The sequence below is a fragment of the Danio rerio genome, chromosome 5 (genome assembly GCF_049306965.1).
Source record: "Danio rerio strain Tuebingen ecotype United States chromosome 5, GRCz12tu, whole genome shotgun sequence".
Lineage (NCBI taxonomy): Eukaryota > Metazoa > Chordata > Actinopteri > Cypriniformes > Danionidae > Danio > Danio rerio.
In genome coordinates this window covers 64,627,404-64,644,786 of record NC_133180.1, presented here as the reverse complement: position 1 = coordinate 64,644,786, position 17,383 = coordinate 64,627,404, and the positions used below count along the sequence as shown (strand labels likewise).

The window sequence follows — 17,383 nt, the reverse complement described above, 5'->3', positions numbered from 1 at the left end:
CAGTTTGTCAACAAATTTTACTTTTCTAGTTTGCATTTGGAATTTTAATTTTTTATTTTTTGTGAACTTTGAAAACATTCACGTTAGGATCCAAAGCAGGCTATTAAGTATTATTATTAACATTGCAAGCAAGTTTTATGACTCTAAAAGCATTGATTAATCCTATTAGAATCGATTTAGGATAACTCTCCTGTATTAAACACCAAGTAAATCCTTTATGGGTTTTGTATTATGTAAAAGATATATGACTTGGTAAATTCATATCACACAAGCAAGAGTGAAGATGAGCATGAACTCAAATGTGATATTGATTTCGTACAGCAGTTCAATAGATACAAGTTAATACTGAGTAAATATTCTGTTTTCTTTTTTTCTGTTCTGTAATGAAAATAGTTCAACATTTGTGCTTCTCCAATCATAGCAGTCTTTCGTTCCTGAAAAAAAAAATTTTTTTTGATTCTATTATTCTAGTCAGTGATATTTAACTATGACTGTACTGCTACAGTACTACTGTAAGTTCTCACTAGAAATGACATAAGTGGGAAAAAGTTTACATGCAAAATTCAACTTTCAAATAGATTTTTATTTTTATGGTTAACTGACATGAAAGGAACTCAAAAGATTGTGGGATATCAAAGGAAGAAAAGGATACATCTGTGCTGCCTTTTCAATATCAATCTGTTGGTTTCTTAGGAGACAGATAGTACAGCTATGGGATTCAGACAGATTCTGTGTCTGAAGGATGTAATGTATCTTTTAAACTAAAGCCGCATTTTTTAGATTTTGGACACAGCCTTCCTTTGTTTCTAAAAGTATCAGTCATTTTGAACGGTTTATGTTAATAATACAATCAATAATTCTTTAGGACAGGGACTTTCTGCCACCCACTGGCAGTTTTAGTCTCCTATAAATTACATTATTAACCAATAAAACTCATGTCATAATATTGCTATTTTATTTTATTTTTTATTACTCATTTATTTTCTTTTCGGCTTAGTCTCTTTATTAATCTGGGGTCGCCACAGTGGAATGAATCACCAACTTATCCAGCAAATGTTTTCACGCAGCGGATGCCCTTCCAGCCATACCTGCCAACACTCCCCGGGAGTCTCCCGTATTTTAGACCCATCTCCCATTTTGTTCTGTCTCCCGGAAAACTCACAGAATTTCATCACCAGATTAAAGCTTTATTTTAATTCACACAAGATGATCTTTTGTTTCTGAGTGGGTTAAGATGCTCTTAGTTTAGACTTTGGGAATGCAAAAAGCATCAATAATATTCCCACACTTGTAATGGAAAGCACTTATAACTCCACTGTATACTTAAAGTATTATTTTATCAAGATGTTAAGTTTTCTCCCTGAATTATTCAGTCTTATATAATAAATAGTTTATCATATTCAACACATTTAATATTATTTCTCTCTTTTTTTTACCTTCTAAAGACTTGATAAGAATTGTTTATTGTCTCATTTCTTTAACTATTGTGTGTGTGTGCGTGCGTGTGTTTTTTTGTATATGTATATGTAGCAGTTCCACCTGATAGAACATACTGAGAGTCAGATGATGAGCATCATAAAAGTTTAAGCCAACCTGTCACCTCACCATCACTATTACCCCCCTCCCCAACACCGAAACCAGAACAGTCATAAGACATTACTGTTAATATATAATAGTAACATATTGTTAATAAGCTGAGTTTTTTTTTTTTTTTTTTTGATAGTATATTTCACATTTCTTGTTTGTAAAGGCTAAATACTAATAAAAGTGAAAATGATTTTTTTTGTAGTATTTTTATTTAAAATAAATGTTTTGGCAGTTTTTTCTTGGCTTTTTAATAGTGTCCATATTGATATTGGACTTATATCGTACCCACTGACATTAAGAAATATATCCTGATATCAGTTTTTGCCTTATCAATCAGCCCTAGTTTCAGTGCAATAACAATTGGAAATCAATCATTTTTCTTTCTAACACAAGACATCCCTCATAAATATTTGGAAACTACTCAGCCCTTAAAAAAAGCAAAAAAACTAATGTACTATTCCAGTCTATATCCTTTATTGTGTATAAAATGAGCCTGTAGTCTTTATTATTGACCATGTAATTTTGTCATTTAAAAGTCAACTGAAGTCTAACCCTGGTAAGACCAGGTCAAAAGGTATTTTCAGCTGATCCTGGTACAGCACATGAGGCAATTGGCAAGATAATTTAATCTGGGTAAAGTTTAAAAAGTTTAGGGTGATGGAAAGTCAAACACGCATTCATTATGCAACCTCACATTGTACATATTTAGTTACAACATAGCAGTGACATAAGGGTGAGCAGATTAATTCTGAAGTGTCATTTCTGCACAAACAAGACCACAAAAAGATGATGTAAAGATCCAAAAACAAATAATAATGCACTGCCTCTCTGTCTTGTTTGGAGATGTTTGGAAACAGTCATTAGTGGTGTTTGTTGTCTGTGAGTTTCCAATATAGTGTTTACCTTTGCTGCTGGATTTTAATTTATTAGAATATCAACACATAGTATGGCCATGGATTGCATAAAACATGTATGGGTTGTAATTCCTGTAGAAATAGGTTTATTTATATTTAATGTCATTAAAGTACTATATTGATAAAATGTTTTTTAGTTATTCTGCTCAGCTCAACTCTATATTAATATTCAGTGGGATGCATTTTAATATTAAATTAGGTTAATATTTTACGTTTTTACAAATTTACAAGGATTGTCCCAAAACATTCTGCTATTTCAGCTCATTTGAACAAACAGCAAACGTCATTTTTTAAGTGCAGTTTTCATAATATAAATAACCTTATCAACTGTTTTCAGCATTTATAGCAGGGTTTAACGCTAAGGATTTTTTTACTGGCCCGATTGAGGCAGTGGATTAGATTTTTACTTGCCCTGGCAAAATTTTCACTGGCCGCACCAAAAAAAATAAAATAATAATAGCTATTTTTATATTTTAAATAACATAACTGTATACATACACCTTTTTATTCAGCATAACTTTTTTTTTAATAATATTTGGATTTTTTAAAAACTACAGTTGTAATGTAACAAAATTGCAAATATAAATATATATACATACATACTGTACATATAGGGCTTGAAATAAACCCTTTTGCTTAGTAGCTCTCATATCCAGACCTTTACAATTACACGGCTGTAGCTCTCTGTCATATACATGGTCGGTTAGGCAAGGCAGGGCAAGTTTATTTATATAACATTTCATACACGTTAGTTAGTTAGTTAGTTAGTTAGTTAGTTAGTTAGTTAGTTAGTTAGTTAAAAAATTGCAGGATTCCTTACAATTATTCATGTTGTCCCAGCACAAATAAGTTAAAAGGTTTTGAACAATTTAAGTGCATTGAACAAAACAACATAGTTGTCCCAAAGAATTGTTTTGTTTTAGCGCATTCTAAATAAGTAGTTTGTATAATTATGTTTGATGGATGGATGGATGGATGGATGGATGGATGGATGGATGGATGGATGGATGGATGGATAGACAGACAGACAGGCAGACAGACAGACAGACAGACAGACAGACAGACAGACAGACAGACAGACAGATAGATAGATAGATAGATAGATAGATAGATAGATAGATAGATAGATAGATAGATAGATAGATAGATAGATAGATAGATAGATAGATAGATAGATAGATTGATTGATTTATGTATTTTATGTAAAAAGTATTCCTGTAAAAAAACTGTCATACCTTTTCATTGGTATTGTACCATCTTAAAAAAAAAACTGAATTGTTATTAAAGTATTATTAGCATTAACTAACTTTTTTGCACGCTTTTTTAAAACAACTCCTGTTTTTCTTCCAGGTTTCCCAAAAAAGCGAGCAGGTGAGTTGAGTGCCTCCTTCCTGTTGCTCTTCCCTTGTGAACAGCCCTCATTGAGGCCCAGAGACTGATAGATAGCTAATGGTGGTTTTCTTCAGACGGGTTAAGCATAGACACAACACTGATGCTCCCGCTGATATCAGCATGTGATGCAACACTCAGATTTTGATTTATTAAAAATCATACACAAAATATCATTAACAAAAAAATAAATAAATAAAAATTTCAACATGGTCGAAAATGGAGTGGGATGAAGCACAAGCTTATTATTTTCCCACCCTATTACCACATTCATCATTCGTCTAATACTTAAACTTATGTCTTCTTCAACTTATCTCTTCTTTTTACATGAGACAATTGTTGTTCTTTTGGCATCTTTGACATTATATGTTTGATTCCATTTGTACATTTACATTTTGTAACATAGACCCCATATAACATAGAGAAAAAAAACAAAAATAGTACTGCAATATACTTTTAAAACTTTTTAAAACACAACATCAACGTTTTGAAGGATAGACTGTGTATGTGTATCTGTCAACCAAAACAGAAAAAAAAGAAATCACAGGATGTTCACTTTTCATGTCCAATGAGAAAATGAAGACTTGAGAAATATATATATATATTTTTTATTAAAATAATTATGAATAATGAAACATAAAAAAATACATTGGTAACACTTTTCAATAAGGTTGTATTAGTTAATGTTAGCTAATATATTTACTAACATAAACAAACAACAACACATTTATTACATAGTTGTTCATTGTTAGTTCATGTTAACTCACAGTGCATTAACTAATGTTAGGAACTTAAGCATGAATTGTATTTTAATAATGCGTTAGGAAATGTTGAACAATGATTAATAAATGCTGCACAAGTATTGATCATCCTTAGTTCATGTAAGTAAATACATTAACTAATGAAATCCTGTTGTAAAGTGTGACCAATGTGTTTTCTTTTGCAGTTTTTTTCAAATTAAACCAGAATTTTTGAAGGGTTTTTGTTGTAAAGATGCTTGTTTCTCTGTGTAGAGATGTAAATGAAACAGCATCATTCATTCACAAAGAACCTGCAGACTTCAGACTATGTTTCCCTCTATGTTTTCAAAATCACATGACCAGTGCTTCCCATACATAGACTTGGGCGGGCAGCCCAATTATATTAACCGTCGCCCAAGTATATCTGGTGACATTTTTTTACTATTATTTTTTTTTTTTTACACTTTTTTTGTATCGGCCTAATAGCCAAACATTCACACTCGATTAACTAGTAAAAAATCTCTCATCCTACTTGTTTCCTACTTGTTGTGTATGCACAAAAAAACTGTCAACACTCCCACAGACAATCAAACAGGCTCTGCAGAGACCCACAGGACCCACAGATACATGCCTTTTTGGGACTTGCGTCCGGGGTTTTCTTGTGCGCTCTCAAATAAATGCTGCTGAAGTGCGCTTTAGTGCGTTTATGTAACAAGTATCTCTCCAACATTTATTAGATTTGTTAGGAATATTTGAATGCCTCTATTAGACCTACAGAATGGCATTGATGCATCCTGAAGTAAAGTTAAACAGGTATAAACTCCAGCAAGACAAAGTCATTGTTTGCATGAACCATAGACCTTTATCTATTAATAAAGTATAATCATGGAAACTGTGTTCATCATAACTGAAAGCTACATCGTGTTTGCTGGCCTCACGCATCCGGCAGCCCTGTCAGTCAGTCATTCAGCATGTCACCTTAAAGGGTTAAAGAAATAACGCACAGCACTACTATGATTAAAGAAAAGTTCATGCTGTTATAATTACCTTATATTTTAATACATTTTGGTGCGATTAAAATCTGCCATAAAAAAAAACAAAAAACGTTTTGAATGAGAAGCTGTAATGTTGCTGTGGCAGGATGAATTTTGGTGTGGAGCCCCGCCAAGGAAGAACGAATGTAGCAGAAACTATGCTTTTCTATATACTCGGAGAGAACGAAATTACTTCTAAACTGGCTGAAAAATATGTATACACTGTTAGAAATGCTTAATTAACTCATTTGACCTATTTAAATAATCTACACGTGTGATTCTTGCAATTATTATACTTTTAAGAGATATTGTCAATTTTTTTTGCTTTGTCATTTATTTATCATTGCTATACTTTTGTAATTTTATTATGATATTTTTATTATTTTATACATATCTAACATGCTTTGACAATACTGTACAAAATGTCAGCAGCAGGTTTTACCTGCCAGTAGGGCTGCAACAACGAATCAATTAAATAAATATAAAATCTGTTACTAAAAGCATTGACAACGAATAACATAATTAATTTGTCAGAAACGTTTGATTATTAAAAAAACTTTAGTTACCAGTCCAAACATCTAAAAAAATCCTAAATCAAGAACAGACAAGAAAAATGTCATGAGTAAATTAAGTGTTGCTTAAAACTTCTGTTTGAGATTATATCTCACTTAGATTTTTTTTCTTACCCTATTGGCAAACAATAAAGTTTTAAACAAACAAGAAATAAAGGTCACTAAATTAGGGTCACTTAATTTCTTATGCTATTTCATGTGTCTAGTATGTATCTTGAATATTTTATGTTAGATATTTGGATTAAAGACAGGACAAAACTACTAAGTTAGTTTTTTAATATTATTATTGTTTTTATTCTTATTCTTCTTCTTATTATTATAACTGCTCAGGGATGTTTAAGGACAACATGTGTGTGCCCTTTCTAAAGATTTTAGTTTTGTTTGTGAATAAAGGATTGGAAATTAATACTTTTCTTTCTTTTTTTTATTTGATTTATCAATTAATCGAAAAAAATTATCAACAGATTAATCGATTATTAAAATAATCTTTAGTTATCCCTTTCTGACAGTGGATGGACATGGCTCCTGAATAGAATAAAAGTAAAACAAATAGTTTCTTTGTTTTGTTATAACAGTGTCATAATAAATAAAAATATTGTTAAAAATCACTTTTTTTGTCGCATGTAGGTAACCATGTGTTGTGGGTAAAAGGTGTGTTTTAATCCGGCTACGAACGCAAGTATATATCAAACCCGTGGGAAGCACTGCATGACCATAATTTTTAAGTAATGATGAGCTTTATATTTTTTCAGAACAGCTAAATGATTGCAGTCATCTGGCCACCAGTAGTATTTATTTCAAATAAATGCTAAATAGTATTTATTTTTCAGTTTGCAAGCACTGTACATTATTAGCAAGCCACTCTATGAAGTGTCATCTACTGTATAAAATCATCTTAAAAGGTACTGTACAGTATTATAGCTACTCAACCCAAAATAATTTGAGAAACGACCAGTTGACCATACCTAGTAAAAAAGGCTCTTCACAATCATCAAACTTATTTATCATTTCATTAAGCAGAAATGTTTTGTCTACTCTTTCTGGGCCTGTTTTTGGACAAGGGGCATGAGTGTGACCCCTTGTAAGTGGATCCACATTTCCTGTCTAGTTTTTGTGTGCTGTTGGATAAGAATAGCATGATGTGGCGGTAATGGTGACCCTTTTCCCATTTGTGTTTACACAGGACAGGAAGTATTCTCAGCAAGGACCATCCCCCAGATAAAAAGGCCAAAAGCGACAAGGCGTCAGTCCCCCTCTCGCATGAGTTTGACCCCACAGGTAAGAACACGCCTGTTTGTCTTCTTTTAACGTGCAGCTGTTAGGCTTTTTCAGATATTACCCTCAGTGCAGTGTGTAATGTTGCTATTAAGGTATTTAAAAACTGAAGTCTGACTTTTTTTATATGTGTTTTTTCAGATTCATATCCTAAAAATTTGTCTGATGCGTATTCATTATTACACTGTGAAAAAAATAACCATGAAACAATTCCGAATCAATTCAAGCAGTGATGCTTTTGTTCTTCTCTCTTCTTTAAAAAGGAAAAAGAGAGAGATCATTATGTCAGCATTATTCCATATTTCGAAAGTTATTTCTGTTTATTTTATTAACTGTATACTGCAGCCACGTCACAAATGTCCATAAACTAAATAATCCTGAACAGAGAATAGCACCCCATTCACACAGGGCTATAGCGTCAACGTTTGACTGAAGTTGGGGCTAAAGCGATCGTTATAGCAGCTTTAGCCAATGAAATTCAGTCAGCAATAGGCTACTGTCTAGGAGGTGTATTTGCATACAGCACTCTGATTGGCTGACGCTTCCGTCAGCGCTTGAAAAGTTGATCTAGTCCCAACTTCTACAGCGAGCAACAAGTGGTGCTCACTGCAGAGCCATTTGGGCAGAGCTGAGCTCTAGCGAGGGGGAGCTTGAGCTCTTGCTCCTCCTTTCTTGCACTTCTTCTACGAGTGATGTCACTGGGGGTACGCAGTGTGTAAATGTGATTGAGACAAAGGTGAGTTTGAGTATTTTTATACATGCAAAAATGTTTATGTATATTTCGGACTTTAATGTGAAACGTTTGCAAGTTTCATAATAGTTTTAATAACTAATTTTCTCATAACTGATTTATTTTGTCTTTGCCAAGATGACAGTTAATAATATTTGACTAGATATTTTTCAAGCCACTTCTATACAGTTTAAAGTGACATGTAAAGGCTTAACTAGGTTAATTAGGTTAACTAGGCAGGTTAGGGTAATTAGGCAAGTTATTGTATAATGATTGTTTGTTCTGTTGACTATTGAAATAATAGTCCACAATAATAATAATTTTGTCCTTAAAATACAAACACATGCGTGTTGATGAATCTGAAGAGAAGCCCTTAGCGGATGTACCATGCTGTAATTTAATTCAAGTTCAGTTCAGTGTGGTTTAATAGTCACTACACAGAGTCCAAACACTGAAGAGCAATCCACAGATGCGCAGCTCTACAGATCCTGAACCATGCAAGCCAGTGGTGACAGCGGTGAGGAAAAAACTTCACCAATTGAAGAAAGTGAAGAATTAAAAAACGTCGAGAGAAACCAGGCTCAGTTGAGTACTACCATTTCTCCTCTGGCCTAATGTCTTTCAGGGGTAGCATGTATATTGTAAACATTAAAGGGCCTAAAACTGATCCTTGAGGCACCCCATACTTTACTGTGCTAACTTGTGAAGGCTGTCCAGTAATATTCACAAACTGGTAACGGTCAGCTAAGTATAACTTAAACCATTGTAGAGCCTGTCTCTGGACACTTGTAGAATTTAAGAGATTTATGAGGATATTGTGGTCAATGGTGTCAAATATCGCACTAAGATCAAGTAAAACTAATAGGGAGATGCACCCTTGGTCAGCAGCTAAGAGTAAATCGTTGATTATTTTCACTAAGGCGGTTTCTGTACTGTGATGAGCCCTGAAACCTGACTGAAACATTTCATAAACATTGTTCGTCTGCAGAAATAAACATATTTGGGCAGAAACAACTTTTTCTAGTATTTTAGACATAAATGGAAGATTTGAAATAGGCATATAACTAGCTAAGTTGCTGGGGTCCAGTTGTAATTTCTTAATAATAGGCTTTATACAAGTAGCTTGTAAGGACTTGGAACATGGCCTAATATAAAGAAGAGTTGATAACATTGAGAAGAAGTTCTCCTATAACAGGTAGCAACTCTTTCAGTAATTTTGTTGGAATTGGGTCCAACATACATGTGGCTGGTTTAGAGCTATTTATAATTTTAGCTCTTCCTGTTCTATGATTTAGAATTGGTGTTTAAAAAATTAATAGCTCCTTTTATTCTAGCCAAAATAAAACAAATGGACATTATTCCCAGAAGAAAAAATATTATCAGACATAATGTGAAACTTTCCTTACCCTGTTAAACATAATTTGAGAAATATTTAAAAAAGACAAAAAAAAATTCTAAGGGCGGCTAATAATTATTCTAACTTATGTGTGTTTATATATATAAAAATACACCCTCTGTAACATATTTGCATTATTCTGACCTATACTGTAACAAAAGGCTGAGTGGTTCCACACCATTGCTTCATGTTTTCGCAACAAAATTAATTACGTTAACTCAATAACTTTTATAAATTTATAAGTTATCAATAAAAATTTATAAGAATGCAATATATTGCGTTGTATAATTGTATTGTTTCAACTCATTTTAAATAAATAGTTTAAACAATCACCAATAGTCTTTTTGTTTGAGTGTACACTCTTCAGTGGCTGCCTGAAAACATGCCTGACCCTCCAACACTGTAGCTGGGTTTGTCTGCATCTTGTCACGGGTAAGCATTTATTTTTTATTTTAAATTGATATAGTTATATCAAGTTATAGTGATAGTTCATCCAAAAATGTAAATTTAATCATTATTTACTCATCCTTGTGTGATTTCAGATGATTATAAGTTTTCTTTTTATTTATTTTTTTTTTTTATTGAATATATTTTGAATAAAACTGAAAACCTGTAACCATTGACTTCATTAGTAGGAAAACACTATGGAATACAATACTATTGAAGTCTGTGGTTACAGGTTTTTAGCTTTCTTCTAAATATCTTCTGTTGTGCTCAACAGTAAGAAAGCTAAATATACCTTAAACAAGTGAAGTGTAAGTAAACGATAACAGAATTTTGAATTGGATTGACTATCCCATTAAGAGTAACTATCTACAGTCTTTGATGCCAAGTGAAGGAAACTGCTGCATATTTGATAATTGGCTTTCATTTCCAACATTTATTATAAGCAGTTGACCAATCACAACAGACTAAACTGTCTAACCAATCAAAGAATGAAAATTGAATGAGTCTTTGAAAAATTAAATGACCTTACATGTAAGTTATGAGAAAACGAAACTGATTCTATCCAAACCCATTGTGGGAGATTTTCAAAACAAAAAGATAAAAACAGGACTATATGGGTACTTTAAAAGTGCTTTAATCCTTTTCTCGCTTTGATATATTGTTTAAACAATACCATTTAGTCTTTTAAAGTTTAAAAACTGAGTAATTGGCTAATTAAATCAGGTTATTTATAGTGAAAAGGGAATATCCCTATTGTGACAGCTTTGATGGTGTGCAGATCTTGTGCGCGTTGCTCTAAAGAGCAGTGAACTACATGTCTGTGGATTTATAGTGGCTGAGAGATTGAACGCAGACCCACTGTGTGCTGTTGGACTGCCTCAGTGTGTATGTGGATGTTTGCATCAGGAACATGTCAAGCTGTGACATCAGAGGGACCACATGGACCTCAATCATCATTTGAATGCTGAAGTAGCACCTTATTTAAAGGCTTAACACTGACTTTGACTTTTAGCCACCACTGAGTAATGTTAGTGGTTTAGAGGCAGTGCTGCAGCCCTTATCGACATGAACTTCTGCAAAAACAGGCTCATTAATAAAGACGTGCAAAGATTTGAGGTCAAAATCAGGATGTTTGTTAAAGCAATACTAATAAAAACGAAATTATTTTACTTGTTTTTTTTTTTTTACTAAACCTTATCTTGTATTCATGAACAATGAATAGGCCTGTCACAATAATTAATGTCTTGACTTATCGCACAACACATGGACATGACCTCAATTATTTCTGGTGATGGAATATACACTAACCGGCCACTTTATTAGGTACACCTTACTAGTACTGTGTTGGACCCACTTTAATTCTTCATGGCAAAGATTTAACAAGGTACTGGAAATATTCTTCAGAGATTTCGGTCCTATTGAAATGATAGCATCATGCGGTTCTTGCAGATTTTTTCGCTGTACATCCATTATGCGAATCTCCCGTTCTACCACATCCCAAAGGTGCTCTATTGGATTGAATCTGGTGACTTTGGAGGCCATTTGAGTACAGAGAACTCATTGTCATGTTCTAGACACCAGTCTGTTATGAATCATGCTTTATTGCATTATCTTGCTGGAAGTAGCCAAGATGGGTACACTGTGGTCATAAAGGGATGGACATGGTCAGCAACAATACTCAGGTAGGCTGTGGTGTTGATACGATGCTCATTTGGTACTAATGACCCAAAGTGAGTGGTACTAATGACCCAAATTCGGTGTGGTCTTCTGCTGCTGTAGCCCATCTGCCTCAAGGTTGAACATGTTGTGCATCTGCAGCAACTGTGTAATGCTATTATGTCAATATGGACCAAAATCTCTGAAGAATATTTCCTTCTTGACAATATGCCAAAAAGCGGCAAAAGGGTTCCAACCTGGTACTTGTAAGGTGTACCTAATGAACTGTCCGGTGAGTGTATCATCCACATTGTCGTTAGATGGTCAATTGCTTAGTCTGAATGTTTATATCAGTGTGCATTTGCTTCCAGTTGTACATTCAAAATAATGATGTAAAAACCTTCTTATAATATGACTTAGTGCAAATTGGTTGTTCATGACCAAATTTTATTATTCTGCAGTAAAAAATGCACACACATCTGTGTTTAAACCTGGATTTGAAGTCATGACTCATTTATAATCTTTCTTGGGATTAACTAGACATGACTGAAGTGATCAAATCAAGCACATCGGAGCCCATGTTGCTATGCGGTATGGAAGTTTAACTCTTGAATTACCAGAGTGCTGGACTTTAGCAGCCTGGTTCAGCCATTATGTGGGAGGCCCGTCTCTCTTCCCAAGCTCCGGATGTTGTCACAGGGCTGTAATACTGTCTCTGCCTTCCTGCCGCAGAGACGCACAGCTGTTTGGCCACCAGAGAGGGAGATCTCATTTGAGGATGGAGGTTTATTTTAGTAAGGGATCTAGCCGAGTCATCAAGGAGGATATGCAGGGTGCGTCTCAGATGAGCTTGAGTCATCGTTTTATAAATTGATTCAGCAGGAAAAGGAAGTGGTGTCTGTTGGTCATAGATATACTGACTCAAATTTTGTGAAAGTGTCACTGATTTTTATAAAGTCGTGTAGGGCTGCTTAATATTGGTGAAGTGAAATGCGAGAATGTTGACATGAGTTGCTGTATCTGGAAGAAGTTCTAAAATAAAATGATTTTTGAAAATATTTTCCTTTTATTCCATAAACATCTACCTAATGTTGATTCATGCGAGTCCTCACACTTGGGTTTACTATTTATAAGAACTAAACTTAGTTCAGTAATAGTATTGCAAAAATGTTTTAAATAAAATATCTCTTCTGAGTTTACAAAATAATCATTCCTACTTGTTTTAACATATTCTAAATGGAATAATAATATTAATGGTAATATTAGTAGTATTAATAATAATAATAACATATTTATTATTAGTAGTAGTATTAGTATTTAAAAATTCTATATTTAATTAAATAAAAGTTCTATTGCAATACTGTAACCAGATAAGCACCTATACTAACTAGAGACGCTCATAATAACCGATTAACCTTTTACCAAAAGGGTGAGTTTTTCTGCATGAATGTGCAACACACATTTGCGGGATGGTAAGATGTGCAACCACATGTGCCTACAGACATATTTTGCCAAAGAAGAAAAATTAAAGATATTTTAAAAAGCCTCAAATATACATGATGTTGTCCAACAGCTGCAATATTTGTCAAACTGTAGTCCTCTGCTTGCCAGTCGTGTCGTCGGAGTAATACACAAGAGTGAAGAGGCTGTATGAGTTCTGATATTGCAGAATATTGCATAGCTATCAGCCAATCAGCAAGAACTGTTGTGTATATATATATTATATAAATAATTTTTGCTGTGAATTATAAATTAAATTAAATAACTAAAACATTGATCATAGTTTATTTTTTACAACTGCACTATACTAAAATTTATATCCTAATTTGTACATTTAAAAAAAAAAAAAATTCCGTTAATTTACATTCTAGGATGCATTGAATTCAATAAATTTGTCATATTTTGACGTTTTCTTCTATAAAATGCCTTTTTATCAGGTTTTTTTGTTTCATAATCGTATTATTTCTCTTGCTGTTTCCTGCTGTGTGTGTGTCTGTGCCTGCTTCATGTCAGATCTCTCTGTTCAAAGTATAGTAGGCGACGAGAGGCCAGAGTCATTGGTCACTGCTGCTGCTCTGGGTTTTGGTGTGGCGTTTATGTGTGTTTGAGCCTCTTACTGATGCCTGTTACTGACCATACTCGACCCACACTGATCCCTAAGCATGTCTTTGTGAAGGCAGGGAAATTGGATTCCCTCAAAGACATGTTTAGTCATCAGCCATCCTCAATCTTGTTCATTATTGAAGTGGTGTGGTGTGTCTTGTACTCACACACCTTAACCTGCATGTCTCTGTGTACGCACGCACCTTAACTTTAAAAATTATTCAAATTTTGCTGGAGGGCTTATAATTTTGCCTTCAATAGTAAGCAATTTATAAAAATCATATTTGTAGGTTTTTGATCCCTATTACAACCAATTATGACCTGAATTTTCTTGTAAAGGACTCTTTCCTTTTTTTTCTTTGGTAAAATTCATTTGTATGGTTTTGTTATATTAAATTAACATTTTAATAATATTACCATTATAATACTATTATTCAATTACTATTACTTTTTCTTCATATTGTGTCATCAACCTCTGACACATTTATACTGTGTAAATATGTTTAACAGCGCAGTATTTCTTAAACTATTTGTAGAACTTTTTTTTTTTTTCATTTTGATTAACGGGAATGAGGTCAATAGTATTAACCAATTTTATATTTATATATATATATATATATATATATATATATATATATATATATATACACACACACACACACACACACACACACACACACACACACACACACACACACACTGTTGTATAAACGCAATATCGCGTGAAGCAATGAGGCCTCGAGCCAACACACTCCTGCTCCCACCAGTGCCGACATACAGCCAAATCTCACAGTTACTAATGTGATATTGCTTACATATATATGTATATATGTGTGTGTGTGTGTGTGTATATATATATATATATATATATATATATATATATATATATATATATATATATATATATATATATATATATATATATATATATATATATATATATATATATATATACCAGTGCGATATGGCTGTATTTCGGCACTGGTGGGAAGAGTGTGTTGGCTCGAGGCTGCATTGCTTCTCATGATATTGCGTTTTTTTCAAGAGTTTGAAGGCACAATTGTGTAAAATCCCTTTTGCACTAGGAACTGTTTTCTTCCTTTGTTCATACACATCTACAGCTGACGTCAGAACAGCTGAAGCTGTTGCTACTTCACAGATGTCAGTTCAGAGCTAGTATTTGAATGATTCTCTACCGCATTGTCTAAAATGATGACAAAACAGGTGATTTTGCTCACATTTAACACTTTAAAGCTGTAGAACATGAAATGTCTTTAGTCTAGAGAAATGTCTCAGTAATACTCTGTTGAAATAGATCAAAATTATTGCAGGCGATTACAATAATTAACCCTGAAAAAGCCAGAGCAAAGCAGACACTACCAGATTACTATGGTATACAGTATGTACAGCACTACAAAATACATAAGAGAGAGTTTGACTTAGAATGTCATTTACCTGTTCTGTTGTGATTTGGTCAGCTGTAGTTTGCTAGGTGTGCTAAAATGCAATTTTTCTTCTCTAAGAGCTTTTTATAGGGTCTCTGTTGGCATTGTAGTGGAATGGCAACCGTCTGCTTAGTATGACAGGCTGATGGCCACCAACGCTTGTCTTAGAAATTATGAATTTTCTTAAATAGGCACTATTCTTATAAATATACTGCATAGTTGCTATCTAAACAACTACATTCTCCCCTTAAAAAGCTTCAAAAGTATATTATGTTGTCCGACTGCAATATTTGTCAAACTGTGGTGAGTTTATTGATCTGCTGTCACTCTATGTGGGCGGAATAATACATACGTATAAAGAAGTTAAAGTAGACCATCTAATTTTCGCAGTATTACCTATAATATTTGGAGAACTGTTGGCTGGAAGGAAAGCAATTTATAATTGAAAGAAAAAATATCTATCCAATGGTTAACTTATTAAACTACTTAACCTAATGGACTCTTTTCACAAAACGTGTTTATGACGCGTATCATATTCTTAAATCCTTGAAAGGTTTTATTATATTTATTTTCAAAATAATGTATTAACATTTATATGCATTTATCAGCATGTAATGTACTCAGTTTAGATAGTATTTAGTCCCTCTTTAAATTTAGTTAATGTTTCTCAAGTTAATGAGACAACAAAAAGGTTAATAGGGTGATAAAAATCTCAGCAGAGGATCAAATCGAACAATAAGCAACTCCACAAACAGCAGCTTTACTTATCACCAACCTGTTTGCCCTTATTTAAACAGGGACCAAATACTCTCTAAACTGAGTAAATTGTACTCAGAGGATTTTGCTGTGTGCTATATCTTCTTTGCATCAAGTTACAAAAAAACAAATTACCGCTCATGTATCTAAAGCTGCGTCTATTGGGCTAAGAGTACATTTTATGTTACTCTCTCTCTGGCTGTCGTTATTGGTCTCACAATTTTTTTTCTTTTTCTGAAAGTATTGATAACACCATTGTGCAGTTTTTCTTTAATTATTTCAGCAAATATGATTGTAAAAAAAATTTAGTTGTAATCTCCGATTCATTGCGCTTTAAGTTTACCCAACCATGACGCCTTCCGCTACTGAGAAACCCTGAAATGTAAAAAGGGTCTAATAACATAGTTAAGCTATTAATGGACTAAGCTGAATACTAATATCTTGCAAAATAAGTAGTAATGTTATGAACCGTCATCATGGCAAAGACAAAATAAAATAATTATTAGAAATTAGATATAAATGTTAAAATCTTTTAAAAACGAACTGTTAAACTGCATTTGGGCTAGAGTGTCACTTATTGTATCACTGTAACTATCCCTATTAAACACATGCTTTTGTGAAAGCACTCAAGTTCAAATTAGACACAATCCAAATATCAGTTAGGAAGGTGAATACTGTCAGTACAACACAGGATGTTTTAGTACATGAGAATGAGGAGGAATCTTTCTAACAGCTTCCAGGAGGTTTGATAGAAGCATTCCTAGAATTTATAGATCACATTTATAAAAAAAGCTAGTGTTGTTTTATTAAGTGTGCTTGTCAGACTTTTGGAGTCCATGGCTCTGTGATGTCTAGTATAATGACTCCACTCGGTCCAGGTGCGTGTGTGATGTTGTGTGCTTTTGTGTTCGAAGCACAAATGGAGGAAGATGCACTTTGTAGGTATCACACACATGAATGACTTCTGAGTGTTCCCTCTAAACACATTGCAGACAGATCCAGTCTGGTCAGATGCTTCTTATCTGTTGTTGTTTTGCCCCAATTTTTACAAAAGCAACAGTAAAAAAAAGTGTTACAGGACTGTTTGCTGAGGTGGAAAACATACTGTACATTGGCGTTAATGGAAGATGAATGACCATAAACCATAAAATGCTATTATTCATGCCTAATGGCTTTTTAATTTTTTTTAAATTATTACACAAGGGTTTTTGTATGTCCACAAAGCTTGTGCAATAACATTCAGTATGGGGGCATGCAAGAGATCTCCAGAGTGGATGGCAACATCAACAGCCTGAGGTATCAAGGCATTAGTGCTACCTATTACATTGCAAACCACCGG

The 17,383-nt window shown here is 33.5% G+C and overlaps 1 protein-coding gene across 8 annotated transcripts in view; it reads left to right on the top strand.

The window, feature by feature from the left end:
- The window catches only part of arhgef12b (Rho guanine nucleotide exchange factor (GEF) 12b), a 135,121-nt gene that overhangs the window by 48,982 nt on the left and 68,756 nt on the right, over positions 1-17,383 (top strand). For 4 of the 8 annotated variants that reach the window (XM_073951516.1, XM_017356362.4, XM_009301886.5 and 1 more), the window contains exons 2-3: positions 3,852-3,872; positions 7,420-7,514. In XM_073951516.1, the coding sequence (XP_073807617.1) occupies positions 3,852-3,872; positions 7,420-7,514 (116 nt within the window). The remainder of the gene's footprint in view (positions 1-3,851; positions 3,873-7,419; positions 7,515-17,383) is intronic. The other 4 variants (XM_073951518.1, XM_073951517.1, XM_073951514.1 and 1 more) reach the window with 1 other exon arrangement.